Source organism: Zeugodacus cucurbitae, chromosome 3 (genome assembly GCF_028554725.1).
Source record: "Zeugodacus cucurbitae isolate PBARC_wt_2022May chromosome 3, idZeuCucr1.2, whole genome shotgun sequence".
In the NCBI taxonomy this organism is placed as follows: Eukaryota; Metazoa; Arthropoda; class Insecta; order Diptera; family Tephritidae; genus Zeugodacus; species Zeugodacus cucurbitae.
Window position 1 is genome coordinate 11,765,959 of NC_071668.1, and position 22,867 is coordinate 11,788,825.

At 34.9% G+C, this 22,867-nt stretch overlaps 4 protein-coding genes across 6 annotated transcripts in view; 1 reads left to right on the forward strand and 3 right to left on the reverse strand.

The window, feature by feature from the left end:
- LOC105210783 (homeotic protein ocelliless) overlaps window positions 1-22,867 on the forward strand; it is a 178,009-nt gene that overhangs the window by 98,488 nt on the left and 56,654 nt on the right. For 2 of the 3 annotated variants that reach the window (XR_008470311.1, XR_008470312.1), the window contains exons 7-8: window positions 8,323-8,495; window positions 9,585-10,549. Coding sequence is in view for 1 of the 3 variants with exons in the window: in XM_011181924.3 (XP_011180226.2) it covers window positions 8,323-8,495; window positions 9,585-10,417 (1,006 nt within the window). In the remaining 2 variants the exon portion in view is untranslated. Of the gene's footprint in view, window positions 1-8,322; window positions 8,496-9,584; window positions 12,929-22,867 lie in introns of those variants that run through there. The other variant, XM_011181924.3, reaches the window with a different exon arrangement.
- Window positions 17,574-18,093, reverse strand: LOC105210778 (male accessory gland serine protease inhibitor-like). The gene is made up of 2 exons (XM_011181919.3): window positions 17,931-18,093; window positions 17,574-17,857 (listed from the first exon to the last, which is right to left on the reverse strand). Exons 1-2 carry the CDS (start codon window positions 17,995-17,997, stop codon window positions 17,676-17,678), a joined length of 249 nt encoding a protein of 82 aa, XP_011180221.2. The 5' UTR covers window positions 17,998-18,093; the 3' UTR covers window positions 17,574-17,675.
- LOC105210779 (male accessory gland serine protease inhibitor-like) lies at window positions 19,322-19,880 on the reverse strand. The gene is made up of 2 exons (XM_011181920.3): window positions 19,686-19,880; window positions 19,322-19,618 (listed from the first exon to the last, which is right to left on the reverse strand). Exons 1-2 carry the CDS (start codon window positions 19,750-19,752, stop codon window positions 19,437-19,439), a joined length of 249 nt encoding a protein of 82 aa, XP_011180222.2. The 5' UTR covers window positions 19,753-19,880; the 3' UTR covers window positions 19,322-19,436.
- LOC114803784 (kappaPI-actitoxin-Avd3d-like) lies at window positions 20,573-21,157 on the reverse strand. The gene is made up of 2 exons (XM_029039388.2): window positions 20,927-21,157; window positions 20,573-20,856 (listed from the first exon to the last, which is right to left on the reverse strand). The coding sequence occupies exons 1-2, from the start codon at window positions 21,027-21,029 to the stop codon at window positions 20,687-20,689; spliced, it is 273 nt and encodes a 90-aa protein (XP_028895221.2). The 5' UTR covers window positions 21,030-21,157; the 3' UTR covers window positions 20,573-20,686.

The following is a 22,867-nucleotide window of genomic DNA, read 5'->3' on the forward strand; positions in this document are numbered from 1 at the left end:
TTGTTCGTCGAGAAAGGACTTTACTTTTCAATTGCCTACTCAGTCCATAGTAGCACCTGTTGGCAAGAGTGATTCTGCGTTGGATTTCAAGGCTGACATTATTATCGGTTAATTATATCGTCGCTCAAGTAAAATATAATTAAATCTCTTCAAAAGTCGTATTTAAATCAAAAAACCACGAAAGCAGCGAGTTTACACAATATCGCGTTGAAAAATGTGTTAATGCAATTTTCATCACTCATACGCCATGCGGTACTCATATGTACTTGTATGCGTCGTCTTTTTGGTTCTTGCAAAACTTTTTGCCCAACAACATTTTAATTAGTTTTCATACTTTTGCATTCGCGTATGTATGTAAACATCTTATGTGTGTCGAAAGCAGATAATACTGTTCTCAAAACATACTCAAACTGGTCCAAAGTGGTTTCAAATCAAAGCCAGAGTACAATTTGTTCCAAAAAATATAAAAAGCTAAGCCTAAGCATAGCTTAAAGTTACTTAAGAAACCTTTTTACCAACAAAATATCGACGTATTACCATAGGTTAGGTCAGGTTAAGTGATTGTCAATCGACGCATCTAGGCCTTTGGGAGGCGCATTGTGTCACCACCGGGACTGTGATCCCTCACACTATTGAGTCATCTTTGAACCATCCTATGATGTTGATAAAGTGAAATAGTTCACACAATTTGATATGTGCAACTTCGACCACATCATGTTGGAATGGATTACCATAACAAATATATTCCTTCATGATACTATTTTATTGCTTGATTTATTCGAATAAAGGTACAACTCAGTCCTCTATTTCATTAATATCGTGTAAGTATTAACTATCTAAATTCGAGGGTTTATACAACATTTTGGACCACAAGGAATGCTCCTACACGTTTTTGGAGCTGTTTCCTAATAATTCTTTTTTGTAGGTCTTCGTTTTTTACTTTTCCTTGCTAAGCTCTACCAATATTCCCTCCTACTTTGACTTTAGAGTGAAATTTTCGAGTGACTTGGACAGTTGAAACCCCAGTATTTTGTGATACAAAACTCATGAGGTGTCTGTGTACCATGCTTTGAGCATATCACAAATTTATAGAAGAGTCTAATATAGTTCTAGTCTGTACGATCGGTTCCCGAAGATATGACACCTAAGCTGTTTAAGCCTCAGTCTAGCAACAGCTGGGCAGTCGAGGTGAAAATGTCTAAATTCTTCTACTTTGCTGCCTTCGACATAACTTTTTCAATTGATTTTCATTAAATTTGTTTGCATATTGGAAAGTGTTGTAAACTACATGTACTGATAGCTATTCCATAACAAAGATATGTAACGGACTTCATAAATTAATTTCGGCTAGACATTTTCTTAAGGTTAATGTAGGAGAATATGGAAGAGTGACTTTATCTATATTTTTACACAATTAGTGTCTTTAAAGGCCCCTATCAAGTTCACATATCTCATTTTTCAACCTAATCACTCTACTATTCAAATCTCTTGATAATGGAAATTCCCTGACAACGCCTCAAAATGATGTAACCGAATTCGAAACTTTCTTAAACTTTCCGTTTCACTGCATGGTAGGCATTTCCGTTGTACATACTCGTATATATCAATGTACATATGTACATGTGAATGTGGCCCACAAAAAAGTTTCCCTTCATTAAGTGTGAACTCAAGCGCGACACAGATTTAATACTTTCCGCAAATGCTGGCAAATTAAAATCGCATGATCAACACTTTGTTTGCATTGCAATACAGTGCAAGCAATTGCACAAAGTGCGGAATGAGTAAGGTGCTAACTTTAACTGCTGACGCCGCAAAACTTTTCTCGGTTGATAACACACAATCGCAGTATATAATATAATATACAGTTAAGCAAATTTCAGAACAAAAAAATAATTTTAATTTTCAAAGGCGTTATTTAGACGCGCCCAACAGCTGCGAACTCAAGCGTATGTGAGGCATTTTTATCATATATTTTTGTTCTCATTCTCATTCTCCTCTCTGAAACTTTCTGCTTAAGAACTGCCGCCTTCATCACTAATTGAATAACACGGTTACATTGATGTTATAAGCCCCTTAACTGTCGCATTAGACATTACGGTACATAACCTACAAGAACTTGTGCCGTTATGACGCCATTTGCTATTTTATGTATGAGACCCACACCCGGGGTTTGAGGCAAAACAAGGGTCTGGCACGCGGTTACAAGCTACTCTCATACCAACAATCTTGTACAAAAACAACAACACAAAGCACCTGTAAACTTAAGTGAATTCCCTTTTCGCCATGCTCACCGAAAATATGGCGACTTTGAGCCACAAGCACGAGGAGGCAGTCTACCGAGGGCAAAGTTCAATGCGTACACAGAAGGCGCAGTGGCAGCAGCAGCAGCGTCGTCGTTGTCGAGGCTTATTTTAATTGCATGATGAATATTAAAGCATTTGCCTAATTCATTATTGAAGTGCGCAAGTGTGGCATTATTTATGAGCTTAAGTTGTGAATTGCCAAATTGAGTTGAGTGAAGTTGAGTATGATGAGTATATGTAGAGTGGAGTAGAAGTTGACGCTTTGACTTAGCGTAAATTGTGTACATACCTACATACTTAGTGCATATAAGCATATTTATGGGCGTTGAAGGTGGTTCAAAGTTTCTCCTTTCTATTACCTCTATGTGGCACAATAATATTCAAAGCTGTTTGTGGCGATATTTCAAATATTCTGAGAAGTATAGGTATCTTTGCGTATGCGCCTCTTTTAGCATAAATATTTCTGTAGTTTGCCTGTCTGTCTATACGTCATTATCACGCGAAATTCGTGAGCGTTTCAGGCTCATAAGATATTTAAGACTTCTCTGCGGAATTTTTGATGAGCAAAATGTTTCTAAACATGTATCGCAGATACACACAGTATGCAAATCACAAATGATAATTATTAAAGTTTGATTTTCCATACGGGTATGCTAATTAATAGTTCTCGTAATTACTATACATTTTCATTATGGATTATGTAATTCAAAACCATTTTTTATATATATTTTGTGGATCGTCGATTGTTATAACGAATATATCTTGCTATAAATATATTAATACTGGCCGTTTTCGAAAGAGCTTTGGTTTGTAAAAAGCGATAATTAAATGTGAGATATTTATATTTTGGAATAAATGGCATACATTTAGGATGAAATTGCCAAAATGACTTGAACGACTAAAAAGCTTCTAAACCGGAAACCTATACACTTATTGGTATTGTATTGTTACAGTCTATTCATGGTTTCGAAAGTTTCTTGATGATAATAACGTCCCATCAAGCAGACCAATAGACCAATTTTACTAATTGGAAGGAAAACTAAAGAGTAAAATCAGGACTATTCGATGTTGACGGTACAAATTTGGTTCAACTTTTAAATTATTTTGAATCAATTTACGAAAAATAATTGGTAAAGATGGTTTATTGGTTTTAATTCTCGCAGCAGTTGGATAGTACACAACAGTAGGCCAAATTCTGACCTGGTGGGAGGAAAGGTCTAGCTGTTTAGAGTGCTATTGACGAATTTGAGTTATCGGTCTTTCATGTACTTTCGGAACGTCAGTGTGTAGCTTATTGGACGAATATTGATAAAACAATTAAGGAAGGGCTAAGTTCGGTTGTGACGGAACATTTTATACTCTCGCAATTTATTTATTTAATTTTATTAATATTATATAATATACAATTTTACCCACATAGTCGTCACATATATGGTATAAAGTCCATTGAAAATTGGATACCCTAATATTATAGGGGCCTTGAAAATTTATGGTCCAATTTCGGCGATTTTTAGAATGGGGCTGCCACACTATAAATGCAGTATTTATGCAAAGTTCTGTTGCGATATATATATATATTGTAAAGTAAACTAATCAGATCGACTTCAAAGTTCTGGTATATAGGAAGTAGGCGTAGTTGTGAACCGATTTGGCCGATTTGGTCACAAAATATCATTGAGATGCAAGGAAAATATTACAAACCAAATTTCATTGATATAGGTCGAGTAGTTTTGGAGATATGGTGTTTGACCCATAAGTGGTCGGAGCCACACCCACTTAAAATTTTGTATACCAATTTGTATGAAATTTAGGGTTTCTGGTGTTTTCCCTTACTGAATTAAAGCATTTTTAGTGGTTTTCAACATAACCTTTGTATGGGAAGTGGGCGTGGTTAAAATTTTATTTCCTCCAGTTTTGGACTGTACAAGGTAGTACCTAAAAGAAACGACTATAGAAAGTTTCCTTGATATAGCTTCAGTAGTATATGAGATTTGTACAAAAAACTTGGTAGGGGGCAGGGCAACGCCCACTTCTCCAAAAAAATTACATCCAAATATGCTCCTTCCTAGTGCGCTCCTTTGTAGGAAATTTTATTTCCATAGCTTTATTTATGGCTTAGTTATGGCCCTTTATGTGTTTTCGGTTTTCGCCATTTTGTGGGCGTGGCAGTGGTCCAATTTTGCTCATCTTCGAAAGCAACCTTCCTATGGTGCCAAGAAACAGGTGTGCCAAGTTTCATCAAGATATCTTAATTTTTATTCAAGTTACAGCTTGCACAGACGGACAGACATCCAGATTTGAACTCCACTCTTCACCCTAATCACTTTGATATATATAACCCTATATCTAACACGTTTAGTTTTCGGAAAAGTTATCTTTGAATAACAATTTTCCAAAGTAGACTTAACGCTAACGTCGAGCATAAGTATTTACTTCGACCGATTATTTGATAGACGTCTTTATAGATGTCCAAATAATTAAATGAAATTCTCTATTTATGGATCGATTAATTTGATAAAAATAATTTCACGGTTTACGTATTTGACATAAACAATTACGGTAAATTTGTTTAATTTTTTTTCTAAATAGTTAGTAATCTAACAGTTTATTCACTTCTGGATATGTTGTTGTTATTTTCGGTAATGAGAAAAGTAAATTTTTAAGATTTTTGTAAATTTAATACCAAAATCTCATAATACTTGTTTGTTTTGAATATAAATTTATATTAAATATATGGATTATGTATTAAATTATATACTTAAGTATATGAATAAACGTACAATCAGATCAAAATCGTTATATTATTACATAAACAACGTATTTTTCATACAAATATATGTTCATTTGTATACATACCAACTCAGCAGCTACTGTGTCTGCCTTTATGCTGAGGGTTCAATTCATTTGGCTGACGCTTTCAATTAACGCTTAATTGAAATCAATTAAAACAATTTTTTTGTATAATTGCATTATTATTACTGTGTGTTACTACTCCAATTTATATGCTTATGAATATTATACAATACTCACGGAAAACGTACAAACAAAAGAAAAAAAGAAGCAGCGAAAGCAAATATGAAAACAAGCTAAGTGAAAACGAGTTGAGTGGACGAGCGTGCGACACCCAAGCCAAAGCTGCGCCAAACAAACCACCCATTTAAACATACATACACGTACATCTGTAGGAAGATATGAAATAATTCAAAGCTAGACTGATGGATTCGCTGCAACGGAGCATTGTTGTCTATGACATCATGTTGCTGCCCGAATGTAGGCTCTGTCAACTATAATGTGTTTGTGTGTGTTCATAATATGCTTAAACGTTTAATTAAATGACATGGATATCGACGATTCAGCCTCCAATTCATTCACTTATCATCATAAATGTTTACTATTCACTCTGTTTTTTTTTTTTGCCCTTCTCTAAGCCACTCGCTCGCTTTCTATTCAATTGCATAGCTTGTGAACAGCGAGCGTTGAGCGTCGCGCAATAACACGCGATACATTTTGTATTTATTATTGTTAATGTAATTTAAATTTAATTGAATAGTGTATAACATTCCACAGACAATTGATAGTCGGCAGCATGCATCGGGAGTGAAGGCGAAGAAATATGAATTAATGATAACAAAATTTTACCCTTCTCCCGAAAAAGTCAAATTATTCACAATTTCTGGTGGTTTAATTAACTTTTTTATTAGCTGCCGGCGCTCAGTTGCATATTTTTATCTGCTACAATAAATATTTGTACATTGATCTACAAGTTCTTAAGTACTTAAGGATGTAAATTCCAACTTTTTTTTCTTCAATTTAAGCCAAATTGTGTTAATTAAGTGAACGCACGCAAATAAATTGATGAATCACATTTTAATCGAGAATTTAAATAAGTGTAAGAGCTGAGTATTTGAAAGTGGAGCAATTTGGAGAATTTGTATTTCTCTTGGCGATAGAACTAAATTCATACTTTTAATAGAACCAAAATATATTATCATCTTCTGAAGAATCACTGTATCAAGACCACGCAGAAAATGAGTTTCTCTCGAATGCCGAAAATCCATTAAGGTTCTTTGATAGATATGGTTTATGTATCTCCTTCTTATAAAAGAAAAAATATTGGCTTGGTTGCATGAGTTCTTGGAAAGTTTTTTGAACTTGAAAACCCTATTCTGTAAATGTGTTCCCTGGACTGAAACATTAATAATGATTTTGATCAATAAACCCTCGTATACAACGTAATTTCATGGCTTCGCTGTTCAAAGTTTTTAGAGGGAGTCTAATATTAGTCATTTGTCATATAATTATGTCTGTAACCTGTCATTTCGGAACACCTGAGTTCGTCCTAACATCATATAAGTTGTTTTTAATGAAATATTAAATGTCTGTCGTCCATTCCAAAGCGAAATTTAAAGTCACTAAGTCATAAGAATTCGCTCGAAAATGTTTTAATTCCCTCCACTGTTACAATATTGTATCGAACCCTTTTACTGGACCATCAAAGTCCAATGACGTTTGCCAAAATGTTTTAAATGATAGGTTAGATTAGGTTAAGTTCTACACATATAGTATGCTAAAGATTAACCTTTGTGAAGCCAAACAAATACCGATAGTTGGACCACAAGTAACGACGAGGCATCATGCAAATGACTGGTTGGTGTGAGATCCGAGACAGTTCAGCTTTGACACTGCTGAGATAGTCGGGGAAAGTCTGCATTAAAGTGGCCGGAATTTAAATATTTTATCTAATGGGATTTTTCAAGATTTTCTCTCATGTGATAAAAAAATTACATTTTGTCGTTAAATATATAGTTTTCACAGAGAATATTCGAAAGGCGCACGATATTTCACCTTATTCCGCTTAGAACTACTAGGTCTCCCCAGACAAATATTCCAGGTTAAGGCAGTAGTCCGTTTTAAAGGCTTCATCGAGTTTTGTTTTGTTTTAAATCCCTTCCAAAACTATCAAAGAATATGTGTTAACAATTTCAGAGGCCAATTCGACATATTTTCGAAGCTAGAGCAGTTTTAGTGGCTGAGCGTCGAGCAGATGCGAATGCTCAGGCAGAACTTTAAACGCGTTTTCTCGAGTTTTCATTTTCACAAGTGTTAGAAAACGGTGCCGGCGATAGCAAAAAGAATATATGTCCGATCGAAAACGAAAGTGATCTAGCTTCAGTATTAAATTATCTTCTATTTGAACTAAAAAAGTTGGACAAAAGTAGTATTTAAACTACTTGTTTTGCAACTTAAAGTAAATTTCTTTTCTTAAAAAATTGATTTTTTTTAAACTTCGAAAAAATTTGGAATTTTATGACTTTTTCGGTATTTTTTTTTAGTTCATAAAGAAAAGAAACTTATAAAATTAAAAAAAAAACAATTGGTTCGACAGTTTCAGATGTCGCATGACCTCCATCACCGGCACCGATTTACAAGTGCAGACTCCAGGCGCTACAGAAAAATACTTACAACTTTGTAAAAATTTCAATATTTTTTAATAATAAATATTGTTTTTTAAGCCTTAAATATAGTACACTATCGTCTTAAAATTCCGTTTACCGCAATCATTTCCTTCCCTTTCAAAAAAAATTGTTGAAAGAACGCTTTTTTTCGGCTTCTAAAGCAGACTACTGCCTTAATTCCATTGGCTCCATATACACTCGACTTCCGTTAGCTCCTTTTACTAATACCCGAATTGAAAGTTTTACGGTTTTCAGCAGTACCCTTCAGTCTAAATTTAATTGATTAAAGAGAGAGAGAGTAGAAGAGTTAATTTCTACCAAATCATTGAAATTTCATCAATCATAACAACGCTTAATTGCCTAACTTAATTGAATATCTATCAATTAAAGAATTAAACTTTTTAACAACTCCACACTTGAAAGCAATTACATTTTCAACACTTTTGATTTGACATATACTCGTATGTATGGTACATTCCCTCCCTCTTATATAACACATCATAAATGTACACAATTTTTAATCTTGTCTTTTCTCTTTTCAATTTCATTATTTTTCATTTCAGCAATTGCGGCTTTCGTCCGGTACTCAACGATAACTCCGGCAACAGCGTGGTCGCTTCTGGTGCTAGCGCACAACGCACCACCACCACTGCGCATCCACCACTCTTTCTGCCGCCGCATTTGGCTTCGCTGAGCTCACAGTTTACACATCAACCACTCTTTCCCGGACTAAAAGGTAAATGCGATTATTGTGCGAGCGTATGAATGGAAAATATTGTTGCATAAAATATTTATTTACTTAACCCCCCACACCACAACACCAACACCACTCAGACATCGTACTAAAAACACTCTGTGCACTCCATAGCGAGCTCCTGTAAATTCTCTCTTCGCGTATTATAAATCAAATACGCGGCGCATCAATAAGTAATAGCATCATGTTGTTGGGTTGCTTGAAAGGTTCCTGCGATCGAACTTATCTGTCTGTTGTTGTAACGTAATTACATAATGTTGGTTGGAGTGTTGTCGCGTCATCTGATAGTCCTCCAGTCGCGCTGTTGGATTTCAATCTGTTACGCTGTCAATCAGCTCCGCCGCAATCGATGACATGCCGAGACACCATTTAGCCCCTACCACTCGCGTATGACACTTCATAAAAGCCATCAGTAAGGCTTAAGTATCTGTTAAGCGAAAAGAAAGTAGTGAGCGGTCTATTAGCTTAATTGAATTTTAGATGGAAATCAGCAATTTGGCTGTGATTTGTTAGTGTATATTAAAGCACCGTAACCTTAATGCTTTACCATAAGAATTCTACTGCCCTCGAGGATACCGTTGGTGGTATTATACTTCTCTGGGTTTCAATAAGACCTATTGCTCCTAGCTTCTCGACAGTCTGGAATCCAATCCCTTAAAATAGGAACTTCAAACTTCTTGTTGGAGTCATATACACATAAAGGTAGCTTCCACGGTTGTCTTGTAAAAGTTGTAGAACATCTTCAAAGACCTATAAAAGGTCTGTCCAGATCTAGCTCTACAGTAGAAAACTTAGATATTAATAATTTGAGCTTTGATGGAAGGATCTCACGATGATTCTTACCCTAATAACTGTCTTCATATGATATTGGGTTCTAGTTTAACGTTTATGAGATCATATTGAGCCATCAATGTGTATGGATCATGATCAATTCCTTGATCTAACCCTCATATCAACTCCTTTTTATTAAAATCTTAACGGAAAGATATGCTCTACTAAATTACATGTTTTATCACTTCGTAACTTTTTTCCAACTCCATTTAACCATCTCACTTGATCTTACTCTTTCAGGCGTCTCACCGTTTCCGGGTCTCTGCTCGTGTTGCTCACTGAAACCCCCGCCGCCACCGCCTAGCGCCTCCTCAGTGGCCGCTGCCGCTGCTGCAGCCGCCGCAGCTGCTGCTGTCTCTTCCAGCTCCACTTCCGGTGTACCCATTTCTTCGGCTGCGCCATCAGCTAGCAGCTCACCCGACTCGCCGCCCAATGTCGGTTCGGTCATTAGCCAGGCAGCGCACAACAATCACGACGCTCGCTCTAGCTCTGTGGCTGAGTTGCGTCGTAAGGCGCAAGAACACTCCGCCGCGCTGTTGCAATCGCTGCATGCCGCCGCAGCAGCTGGGCTGGCCTTCCCCGGCTTGCACTTGCCACCGCTCTCATTCCATCATCATTCAGCCGCCGCTTTGAGTAATGCGCACGCTGCTGCGGCCGCTGCCGCTGTCGCCAATAATAACAACAATCACAATAATAACAATAACAATAATAACGGTGTACGCCTGAAAAGCGAATCGGCTCAGGATATGACTGCAAGCACCATGAATGGCCTATCTGCGGCGGCGGCAGCAGCAGCGGCGGCTGCCAATAATCATCACAGCATTGCCAGTTTGACGTTGCTCGATGCGCAGAACGCGGCGTATCATCATCACCAGCAGCAGCAGCAACAACAGCAACAACAATTGTCGCAAGCGGCTGCCTTGCATCTGCAACAACAACAGCAGCAGCAACAACAACTCTCGCCCCCGATAACGCCGACTCATACCCCCACGCTTCATCGCCAGGACACGCCACCCAAGTGCACACCAAACGGCGCTAGCGCCGGCGCCATCACAATCACGAAAAGTGAATAATTATAGTCAGCGGCTCCCGAATTGCTCCCAAAGCAGCAAATAAGTGAAATTTGAGAATTAAGTGAAAAGAATAATAAGCAATAGTTTAATATTAATGAGTAAATTCCTGTTGGTGGAAGCTGTCGCGCAAAGGTTAGATTTACTATATATCTAATAACAATAATAACATTAGTAGGTAGTAGTAGCACTTAAATACAGTAGTTTAGTGTTACTTAATTACAAGTAGTCTTAATATCGTATGTAATATTTAATAATACACATTTAGTTATAAGTTCGTCGAGCAAATTTCGATTTTTGGATTCTAAGAAGGATTTATTATCATCTCTAATTGCTGTTTATGCCTCAGCTAAATAATTGATTACAAGTAATCAGTGCTTGGAAATAGCTTTTTCAAGCTATTGCTGTTAAAGAAAGGATTTGTACATTTCGAGGAATCCAATATTTTGGAACATTAAAATTTTCGAAAATGAAACAGTGACGCCACATATAATTTTCATTCATTAAAAATATTTTATTTAATTGATTTATTATTTTTTTTAGCATTTATTATTTATTTATTATATTATTTTTTAACATTTATATCTCATTTCATCCCTCAAATATGACATCTTCAAACATTAAACTGATTTTGTTCGCTCCTAAATGTATGCTACATTCCGGATTACGTTTATCTTATCCAAAATTTTTGAAAATCTTACTTCTATGGTTCATCACTCTTTAATTCATTTAAATAGTTCAAGCTAATTTATCATCCATTTAGAAAAAAGCTTGATACTGTAGCGACCACTCATTTGCAGTACCGCACATTTCTTAAAAGAGCGGCTCTGCGTTTTTTTGAATTTCTTGAAGAATTATTGATAAGCATTTTATTGATTTGATATTCAATCCGTTCTTCTGTAATTCTTCATCTCAGTAATTTCATATTTTTGGTAATATTTTTATACTCTCGCAACAAATGTTGCTAAAGAGTTTTGTTCACATAACGGTTGTTTGTACCACCCAAAAGTAAACAAGTTAGATATAGGGTTATATATACCAAAGTGATCGGGGTGAAGAGTGGAGTTCAAATCCGAATGTCTGTCCGTCCGTCCGTCTGTGCAAGCTGTAACTTGAGTAAAAATTAAGATATTTTGATGAAACTTGGCACACTTATTTCTTGGCACCATAGGAAGGTTGCTTTCGAAAAATGAGCAAAATCGGACCACTGCCACGCCCACAAAATGGCGAAAACCGAAAACACATAAAGTGCCATAACTAAGCCATAAATAAAGCTATGGAAATAAAATTTGGTATGAAGGATCGCACTATGGTTTGTAATAGTTTCCTTACATCCCAATGATATGTTGTGAAAATAGGCCAAATCGCTTCACAACCACGCCTACTTCCTATATACCAGAACTTTGAAGACAATCTGAATCGTTTACTTTACAATATATAAAGTAAGCACTAGTGAAGATATCGATGCAGAACTTTGCACAAATACTACGTTTATAGTGTGACAGCCCCATTCTAAAAATCGCCGAAATCGGACCATAGGTTTTCAAGGCCCCATATATCGAACATGAGCACCTCGGTGCTTCTAACCTAATATTAGGGTTTCCAACTTTCAATGGACTTTATACAATATATATGACGAATATGTGGGTTAAATTGTGTATTATATATTATAAATAAAGTTAAATAAATAAATTGTGAGAGTATAAAATGTTCGGTTACACCCGAAATTAGCCCTTCCTTACTTGTTAGTATTATTTTAGTGCTTGGGATCGAACTGATGTAGCGTTGAATAAATTGAAATACTGAGAAGATTGCAAAGTCTATCTACCAGCAGGGTTTTGTATTTCGGTACAATTCTTTTATTTCGCTTGTTCCTCGAGCGTTTTTATCTTCGCGCCAGAATGTAGGCAACACTTTTCTGAAGGGTTCAGTTGTATGACAAATATTTAAATAAGCAAGGAAAGGCTAAGTTCGGGTGCAATCGAACATTTTATACTCTCACAATTTATCGATATAGTTTTATTAAGATAGCACACAATTTGACCCATATATTCGGCATAAAGTCCAATAGAATAATGAAAATAATCATATATGGTATATGAGGGTTGAGGTAATTCCTGAACCGATTTCACTTATTTTCACCACCAAGGTACACTGTATCCAAGACTATATGCTCACTTAATTTGGCTAAGATATTTCACTTATTAACCCATTTATAAGGTATTAAGTCCATCTTATTTTTAAAAAAAACCTATAATTAGAGAGTTATGACCCGATTTTTACCATTTTTAGTAAAGAGATACATTATTAGAAGAAAAAGATTCCCTCTGAATTAAATTAAGATATCTGAGAGATCTACCGATATTTTCAGTGAAAAATTACCCTAAAGAACTGATTTATTCATATTCGATATCCGGGGAATTGAAAAGTTATAGTCCGATTTCGACAATTTTTTTCACAAATGATGCCACTGATACAGTATTTGTGTAAAGTTTTATATACAAAGAATCTATTTGGGGGAACTTTTATATAGCAACTTTTATTGCGAGAATATAACAATTTTTACAAGCAATTCATGAGGGTAGCCGGCACAATAAATTATAAATATGTAATGAAGCTTCATAAAAATCCATTAGTTTCAATTTGAAGGCTTAGTTAGATTACTGGCTTTAGATCAGTGAAAAAATTCGAGCACAAACGATTCGATATCAAACGATGATTTTTTTTATATTTCTCTTTTTTCTATATATATTTTTTAATGAAATCAATCATTAAGTGCTTGTTCACACAACTCATGTTCTCGTTTTACTTACAAAACCAGCAGACAATGCAGCTGAGAACACTTTTCAAATTAAAATTTTTAATTTTTTTTTGTTTTTTTTTTTTGTTTTCTTCATTGGAATTTATTTTGTCTATGAAACAATAACAACACACAAAAACACTATAAAACACAATACTTTTACTTTTATTGTTATCTTTTTGTGTTAACAAGTGGCGTCAATAGTAAACACAATACATACTTTGAAAACAGCAATAACTTGCTGTGGAAAGTAATCACTTGTTTCGCAATTAGAACACGATTTTCACACAACAGCAACGATGAGGCGCATATAAATGAATGGAATTATTATTACACAGTGTTTTGGAACAGTAGAGCGAAGAAAAAGGCGCAAAAAAAACTTACAAAAAATAGTAAAAATAATTAAGTAAATATTAGAATGAATAATTAGCATATAGTAAAGTGCACGGTTGCACCAACGTCTAGTTTGAATGCTTGCGTGCATAAATATATATGATAATAAACAAAAAATATATATACATACATATATAATAGTGAGTAATAAAACGTAATTTTAAACAGAAGCGAAGAAAAACAAAATTTTACCCAGAAAATTGTAAAATACAACAAAAAAAAGTAATAAATATTATATTTAATGATTACTAAAAATATCAATGAGTTAGCATACTAATTTGCTTGCACAAAGACAATTCAATATTAGACAAACAATAAAGAGTATGACACCACATTATTAAGTTATGGCATAGCAGTAAGCAATTAAAAACAATATTGCCTAATAAACAAATTGACAAAAATAAATAATAATAATAAGTAAAAAAAAAAACAAAAAAAAAAAACAAACAAAAACTTGAAATTTAGAGCGCAGTTTAGACGAGTTCAAGCGCTTATCAGCGCTTCAAACAACGCGATAACACTGGAAACAAAAAAACAACAATAATATACAACAACATACATATGTAAATAAGCAAGCAGACACATAAGTGAAACATACAAATATTATATATAATATTAATATTTAAGCTTAACAAAAAATAAATAAATACAAAAGTGGTAAATAAATATGAAAAGTGTAAGCAAATTCAGCCTTCGAACTACATAAATATTCAAACATAGCATAGAAATACATACTCGTACATAGACATTGCAGAATAAAAGGCATAACCACACGCACATATGAGTCTCATATGTACAATGTGTGTCCCATATATATTATATGTACATAAGCCCATATATATACATATATTATATTTAAGTAATAATATTATTCGAAATGGCAAAATAAATTCCAATGAAAAAAGTTGAAATATAGTGCAAGTGGCGTTTTATTCTGAATGATTTTAAGAGTTATTAATAAAATGAATAAATTCATTAATTATAAATCACGGAGAAATATGTTTAATATTAGGTCTACAACTTTGCTACCGCCGTTTTCCAATAGATGTCTCTATGGTCAAGCACTGGTCGATTAAATCGTTTTATATCGATCTTGGACATTTGTGTCAACATTAACCCAACAATATTTTGATTAAAAGTTTGATTACAAATTTTAATACATTATTATTTAATGTTTTTTGTATATCATTGAAGTATTTACTCGATTTCTAATCTTTAACTTTGAATAACTGATGGATTTTTATGAAAAGCTTAGCTATTACACATATTTTTTATCAGAGTCACGCAATCTCAAAATCATCTGAGAAGTGTTTTCTTTCTCAGTAAACCCGATCGTACTTATATAGCATGAGATACAGATAACTTAAGGGAGGGGTCTGGGTTTTCACTTTCGAAAAATCGAATTTTTTTGTTTTATCTTATTGTTTAACATTTCAAGAATATTTCCTCAAAATTTTAATCCGATCTAAGCAATATTCTTGAAGTTATTGTTTAATTAGTCTCGGGGCCTTTAACGCTCTAACTCTAACAGCTACAGCTACAGCTACGCGTTTTTCTCAAAACTACTTTTTTGAAGTCCGTGTTCACTGCCATTTGAAAACTACTCGACCGATTCATTTCAAACTTCATACACATTTTCTTCACATAAAATACCTCCACCTACGTTTAGTAAATTTTTTTTTTTAACATTAAGGGTGTTTCCCACCCTGAAAATGGCGGAAATTTTAGTCGAAAATAACGGTTCACACTTTAGATGGCCGCCAAAAATTTTTAAATAAAAATAATAATAATCAGAGAACGTTGGGGGGAAGATTTGTTTAAAATTTAACTAAATTTTTATGGTTTTTCATTTTCGGATAATTTCCGGCCGAGTTACAGTGAACACCGCAAATTGTTTTTTTTTTCAAGACGTCCTAGGGGAAGCTCTGTCACGGGCTAATGTTTTAATATTTTTGCATGAAAAATTTAATGAATAAAATTGCTTAATCGAAATTTGAGATAAAAAATCACAAAAAAAGTGTTTTTTTTTTGCGCTGAAACCCAGTCCCCTCCCTTAAGGGGTTAGGAGTAGTCAGAGACACGAAGAAATGACAATTTTCATACATTTTTTTTGGAATTAAATTGGACTTGAAGTCCGAAAAATTTGAAAAAAAAAAATGAAATCTCCATTGTTATAGCTGTTTGTGTTGACCAAGTTCCAAAAAAAGTACATGGGGTGACTTCATATGTCCTTGTAGATTCATCTAAAATCAATCGGGTAAAAAAGTAGTTTTCTAAATAGATAGTCCTGGGCCGGATCCGAAACCCAGGATCATTATGTATTCTAAAAGCTGTAGAAATTTCATAAAAATCTATTGAGCGGTTTTCGAGTTACAGTTGTCACCAATTCAACAACATAGTTTTGAGAGAACCGTATTTAAAGTGTCACACTAGCATGTTGGAGTGCCCGATCGCTCTTTTCTATTTGTTGAATAACTCGAAAAGTAATTATCGGATCAATTTCAAATTTTCGAACAATATTTAAATCGAAAATGCAAAAACTAAAAAAAATATTTTTTTTTTTAAAACCCTGATTATCCCTTAAAACATATATTGAAAATACATACATAACTATGTAAATACTTCTGTCCGTCCATGAAAGATAGGCCTATATTTAAATATATTTATAATGACACTGATGGTTGGCTAATACTTATGGGCTGAATCTGTCACCCAACTCAATCAATTCAGCATTTTATAACCATAAACTATTGCATAAAAATATATAACATCGGACTATTCGTCCTGAAGTCTCCGTTTATCCAATTTAATGTATTTCGTTCCTCTAATTGTCTTCAGTTCCCCTGCTTCAGACAGTTAATGAGATAGCTTAGAGTAATTGTTTGATAGTTTTTCGTTTCACATAATGTCATTTAGCAGCACAAATGGTTGAAATCGGTTCACAGTGTATTTTGTCTGTATTTTTTGTATTTTGTAGTGTCGGGGAGCTTAATTTGAAGACCTATAATCATTTATATTAACATTAAAAAATATATATTAATCGGGTTAATCGGGTCTTTTATAAAAAAGTTCGTCAAATGTCTCAAAATATCACGCATTTATGATTTCTAAAATAATGTGCGACTATGTTAGTCTGTGCCTAACTTTCCTTATTATACCCTGAACAGGGTATATTAAGTTTGTCACGAGGTTTGTAACACCCAGAAGGAAGCATCGGAGGCCCTATAAAGTATATATATAAATGATCAGTATGTTGAACTGAGTCGATTTAGCCATGTCCGTCTGTCTGTCCGTCCGTCTGTCTATCTGTATATATACGAACTAGTCCTTCAGTTTTTAAGATATCGTTTTGAATGTTTTGCAGATGTTATTTTTTCTTCAAGAAGCTGCTCATTTGTCGGAACTGCCGATATACTATATCATATAGACCACTATATCATATAGCTGCCATACAAATTGAACGATCGGAATCAATGGCTTGTATGGAAAACTTATCTTTTACTTTTTTACTTACTTCTTCTTACGTCTTTAGATTTGCTTAAACACATAGTTACTAAAAGAAATGCACCTGTGAAGGGTATATTAGCTTCGGTACAGCCGAAGTTAACGCTTTTTCTTGTTCCATACTAAAGTTGATTAGCTCTGCTTGCAGTACTTTCCCGATACATTTTAATTTTTTTCTTTTCTAAGCTCAATTAACTTTAAATATTCCCCTCTTCAAAACATCTCTAAGGTAACCGTGAGTCAGAGATGCATTTACCAGAAAGCTAAGTTCACCCGTAGTGTTGTTGTTATAACGGCATAAAATCTTTCCTTCATTATATAAGTAACGGTGAATGTTGGGTAACCGGTTGTTAGAGCACAAGAAAATCTATATTTGGTTCCGTATACAAATCCTACTTCTCTCTCTCGCTCTCTCTATCAATTACAATTACAAGTGTTCAGAGACGCAAGAATAAATGAATCAATATTTCATTACCAATCACATATTTTTATTAAAGTAAGATTATTAAGTTTCCAATTTTAATTAAATCACAACACAATCTTCCAAACGTTTCCTTTGCCCCGTTATTCCTTGCATGTGTGTTCGCAAGCTACCTGTGAGGGGAAACGATTGTCATTACCGCCGCAGCCGCCATAAATGAAGCTCAAGCAGTTGTTACTGCTGGCATCGAAGGTCCAAGAGGGTGCATAGGCGGCACACTTCCTCAAACCATCGCCATCGGCAGAGTGCTCCTGTCCACAGATAGCTGTGGAGGGGTATAAAAATTTAAATTTTAGTAATGAGCGTGCTGTCTCACACCTAGTTGAGTATCCACTTACGATCCTTAAGCGCCAATGCGCAACCGATTACGGCGAAAATGCCGAAAATTGCAGCGAAGAATTTCATTTCGATTTAGTAAGATTGTAAGAGCTATTTACTTTAACTCGTGAATAATTTTTAACTTGTTGCCTTCAAGCTTCACTTCGAACTGAATTTATATAGTTGATGTGCCAACCATGAAGTATGCGAAACTAAAGGCCCTTGGCCCTAAAGGTCCGATAAAATAATCACGTCAAGCAATGCATATGTGTGAGTTCCCTCGTGTTTTGCCCGCAAACGTTCAAATAAATACGTCAAGCATCTTTTTTATTTGCTATGAGGTGTTTAGGTATATTAGGCCGGTGTATAGTTTAAAAAAAAAAACTAAAAAACACGCTTTTAAACCACATCAAATTAAAAAATTAAAAATAATTCTTAATACAGTGGAACTTCTCTAACTCGAATCACTATAATCCACAAAAAAACTTCGAGTTAGAGAGACTTCGAGTTATAGAATTTTCGTTCGAGTTATGGAAGGAAATTTTTTATGAAATTTGATTTCTAAACGCCAATCACCAATTCAAAAAATGTTGCATACTTTTTAGCGAATCTTTTTGCTGAGTTGCTCACACTTTAGATCGCCTTCTTGCAGTGAAAAAAGTTACAAACAAACAAACATACATACAAGTGAAGGTATTATCATAAAAGCGTATTAAAAAAAGATAAATTTTCAAAATAAAATCTTTAAAATAAATCACTATTGCTTCCTCTTCTCATTGCCGATTACTATTTGCTTAATTTTTATTCTCATATTATTCTCATCAAATGAGCTTTTTTCGTCAAGTATAAGTGGAGACGATCAAATTTGCGTCCGTCAAATTAAAATATCAATTTTTTTTTTATTTTCATCAAGCAGAGCCGACAACAAATCTGTGTAGCGTAATGTTATTTGACAGAAAAACGGTTGAAATCGTTTCACAATGTCTTCTGCTATTCAAACTAAATATTTTGTCTATCGGGGAGCTGACTTGAAAATAAATATTTTGGATATTAACAGAATATATTTCTGAAGCCATATAATCATGTTTACTAACATTGAAGAAAGTTATATTGATATCAGAAATCGATTGAATCGGGTCTTTTATAATAAAGTTATTCAAACATCTCAAAATAGCATGCACTTATGATCTCTAAAAGAATGCGAAACTATCTAAAGTTAGTCTGATTTTTCCTTAGTTTTTCAATACTAAAGTTGTTGAGCACTGCTTGCAGTACTTCCCCAATATATTTTCATTTTTTCTTTTCAAAGCTGAATTACCTTTATATATTCCCCTCTTTAAAGCATCTCTAAGGTGACGGTGAGTCAGAGATGCATTTAATTACACAGTGTTCACAGACGCAAGAATCAATATTTCATTACCAATCACATATTTTTATTAAAGTAAGATTTTTAAGTTTCCAATTTTAATTATATCACAACACTAGCAGACCGCAAGATATTCTTCCAAAGGTTTTTCTTCGCCCCTTTATTCCTTGCATAGCTGTTCGCAAGCTTCCTGTGAGGGGAAACGATTGTTATTACCGCCGCAGCCGCCATAAATGAAGCTCAAGCAGTTGTTACTGCTGGCATCGAAGGTCCAAGAGGGTACATAGGCCGCACACTTGATTAGGCCAGTGCCATCGGCCGAGTGCTCCTGGCCACAGATGGCTGTGGGAATACAAAAAATAATTTTAGAATCAAGAGTACTGCCTGACCATTAGTTAAGTAAACTTACGATCCTTAAGCGCCAGAGCGCAACCGATTACGGCGAAAATGGCGAAAATTGCAGCGAAGAATTTCATATCGATTTAGTAAGATTGTAAGTGATGTCTGAGCCAATTTATTTTAATTCGTGAATAATTTTTAACTTGTTGCCTTCAAGCTTCAGTTCGAACTGAATTTATATCGTTGATGTGCGAACCATGAAGTACACGAAACTAACATGGGATGCTCAGACATTATCTGCTCTCACATAAACTCTTTGTACTTGTGTATATTTGTTTGTTTGTTTTTTGTGTGCTCGTACTAAGTTTTTTGGGTGTGTTCATGTGAAATTTTAAGTCAATATGTGCATGAGTGTGTGTGTGTGTCTTCAAGCTTATTTATAAAAAGCACTCGCTTATAAGCGTTGTAAATACAATTAAGCCATTGTTGTTGTTGCCCTTTCGCATTGACAAAAGTTATTAGCACATTTCATATACATATGTACATACTTACACACATAGTAATGTATGATCAGCTCAAGTTAATGTTTGGGTTATTGCGCACAGAGTAAACTCTACGTACTGTTCTAGAGGCTATACACACATACATTTATCGACATAGTATTGCCAAAATATTTTTCAAACATCGGGTTTTTTTCTTTTGAGTATTATCAATTTGGCGATGATGCGCGAAAAATTGTTAATTCGGCGAAACGACGAAAGTTTACTTCGCCCAAAGAAAAAAACCGGTGCACGTGTAGACGTCACTGATAATTCTTAGATAATATTGACATTTCAAACAACGTAAAGTTATACCACACTTTCGCACTGCTATTTGCATGGAATCTTAGATTTAAAGAAAATAAGCACATTTTTTAACATATTTATCAACCAATTTTATTTATTTTTTTTTTTTGTGAAGTATCAGAAGCTCAGCTCATAACAAGATGAAACCGATTTTCTCGAATTACTAGAATATAATATTATATACATATTTCAATATTTTTGTTTGAATGTTGAGTTCGCAGTGCCTTTAAACAAACTTTATGCATGTAAACTCGCATGCTCCTAAGCTATCGAAATTGTTTTTATTACCACCGCAACCGCCATAAGCGAACTCCTCACAACGATGACTCTCTGCATTATAGGCATAACGACGGAGCTGACCAGTGCAACTACCGATTTCTTGGGGCTTGTCGCATTCTGCAAAAACAAAAAAAAAACAATATATTACAAGTAGCGAAATCACCTACGAAATCTACTAACTACCAACCCATATAGTAGTAGCCTGGTGGGAGCTCCAGTGGATCCACAGCCGCGACCTGCAGTGAGGCAATGAAGCAAGCGGCAAAGCACAGAGTTAACGCGAATTTCATCCTGTACGAATTTGTTGTTGTTTATCTGTTGTTGTTTAGGGATAAGGTAGATTTTTAGTTTAAATAAATTATAACTTAGAAGATCGGCTGTTGACACTTGAGATTCTAATGGCGCAATGATGCTACCGAACGCCTTCAACGCGTTTTAAGTAGTAAGTCGCCACCGCCTCAACACTCCAGATTTGCTTGCGTACCCTTTATCTGTTCTATATTGTTTTGTCTTTTGCCTTTGTCTTTTCATTTTTAAGTATAATTTTTTTTCCGATAAATATAATAAATAATTTTTAAGTTTAGTTTTTTGTTTACGACCACCACACAAGCGGTATGCAAATCCATAGCAATTTCGCTGATAACGTTCGCGGCTCAGCCAACAGCTGGATGCAGTGTGTTGTCTGTCGCAAGATCATTAGTAGTTGTGGCGGGTATTCGCGAGGTGGCACACGGTTTGCACGGTTTGATCGTAATATTTAGATTTTGATGGATATTTGCTGAGTATTTTGATAGTCCTCGATATTTATTTTACTATTTTTGTGTCCATCGAATCGTAATCATATGCTTAGGGGTGGCTTAAAATTATTTTGTATCCAGGATATCCAAGCCTTATGAAGAATTATTTTGTTTAACTGGCTCTACCCGACGTTCTGTCGACTGACTTAACTTAAAATCATACTGAACCATTTTTCTCAACTTTAGCTTCGAGACGACTGCCTGTTTCATATAAAGAACTGATTGTCAGCTTTTGATCAGGAATGTATCAGTTTTACAATTTCTATTGTAATCAGTTAGATAATAGTGAAGAAATTTTGATGATGCTCCACCGGAGGGATGTTTTTAGTTGTAAAGTTATGTGTCCAAACAATCCAAGACGAGGTAATATGCACGAAAAGAATCTTGATGTGTCAGTGATCTGTTAATTTATTTCTCGATTTGTCTAAAAGGATACCTAAATGGATAACAATATTTTCGGAACTTTTGAAATCGAAAAAGCAATGTTTATTAAGGGATATTTGCTAACTCCACATTAGAAGACCATTGGCTTTACTTGCAATTTTTCTTTCCTTTTGATAGAGATCTTCAAAAGTAGTGGGTTTCATTAAAGGTTTTTAGAAGGTTTAGATGTTAGGAAGGCAATATACACTTGTGCTCACACCCGCGCCGTTAGTTCTGCTTTTTCCAGACTGGATAAAGAAGCGAAGCGTATGGGTCTGGTTGTGAACGAGGACAAGACGAAATATCTCCTGTCATCAAACAAACAGGCAGCGCATTCGCGTCTTGGCTCCTACGTCATTGTTGACAGTCATATCTTTGAAGTTGTAGATAATTTCGTCTACCTGGGAACCAGCATTAACAGCAATAACAATGTCAGCCTAGAAATCCAACGCAGAATCACTCTTGCCAACAGGTGCTACTATGGACTAAGTAGGCAATTGAAAAGTAAAGTCCTCTCTCGACGAACAAAAACCAAACTCTACAAGTCCCTCATCATTCCCGTCCTACTTTACGGTGCAGAAGCGTGGACGATGTCAACATCCGATGAGACGGCACTAGAAGTTTTCGAGAGGAAGGTTTTGCGGAAGATTTATGGTCCCTTAAACATTGACAACGGCGAATACCGCAGACGATGGAACGATGAACTGATAGACTTAAATTCCAGTTCTGTTTTTTATTTGTACATACCAGTGTGTTATATTGATCCAAAGTAATGTTGCTCAATTGACATTTATAACATACCACAATGAAGCTTTTTTCAACGGTTTTTCCGTCGAAACTGTTTTCTTAATAATCCCAATAGGGATTAAGTTCGGGCTATGGTATGGTTCATCTTAAGTCAGTCCTTA

Excerpts from the sequence above, each read along its gene's own strand:
- LOC105210779 (XM_011181920.3), bottom strand. The coding sequence starts at position 19,752 with ATGAAATTCTTCGCTGCAATTTTCGCCATTTTCGCCGTAATCGGTTGC. Across the intron at positions 19,619-19,685 it reads CGCTCTGGCGCTTAAGGATC|CCATCTGTGGCCAGGAGCAC; the intron begins GTAAGTTTACTT and ends GTATTCCCACAG.
- LOC105210778 (XM_011181919.3), bottom strand. The coding sequence starts at position 17,997 with ATGAAATTCTTCGCTGCAATTTTCGGCATTTTCGCCGTAATCGGTTGC. Across the intron at positions 17,858-17,930 it reads CGCATTGGCGCTTAAGGATC|CTATCTGTGGACAGGAGCAC; the intron begins GTAAGTGGATAC and ends ACCCCTCCACAG.
- LOC114803784 (XM_029039388.2), bottom strand. The coding sequence starts at position 21,029 with ATGAAATTCGCGTTAACTCTGTGCTTTGCCGCTTGCTTCATTGCCTCA. Across the intron at positions 20,857-20,926 it reads ACCAGGCTACTACTATATGG|AATGCGACAAGCCCCAAGAA; the intron begins GTTGGTAGTTAG and ends TTGTTTTTGCAG.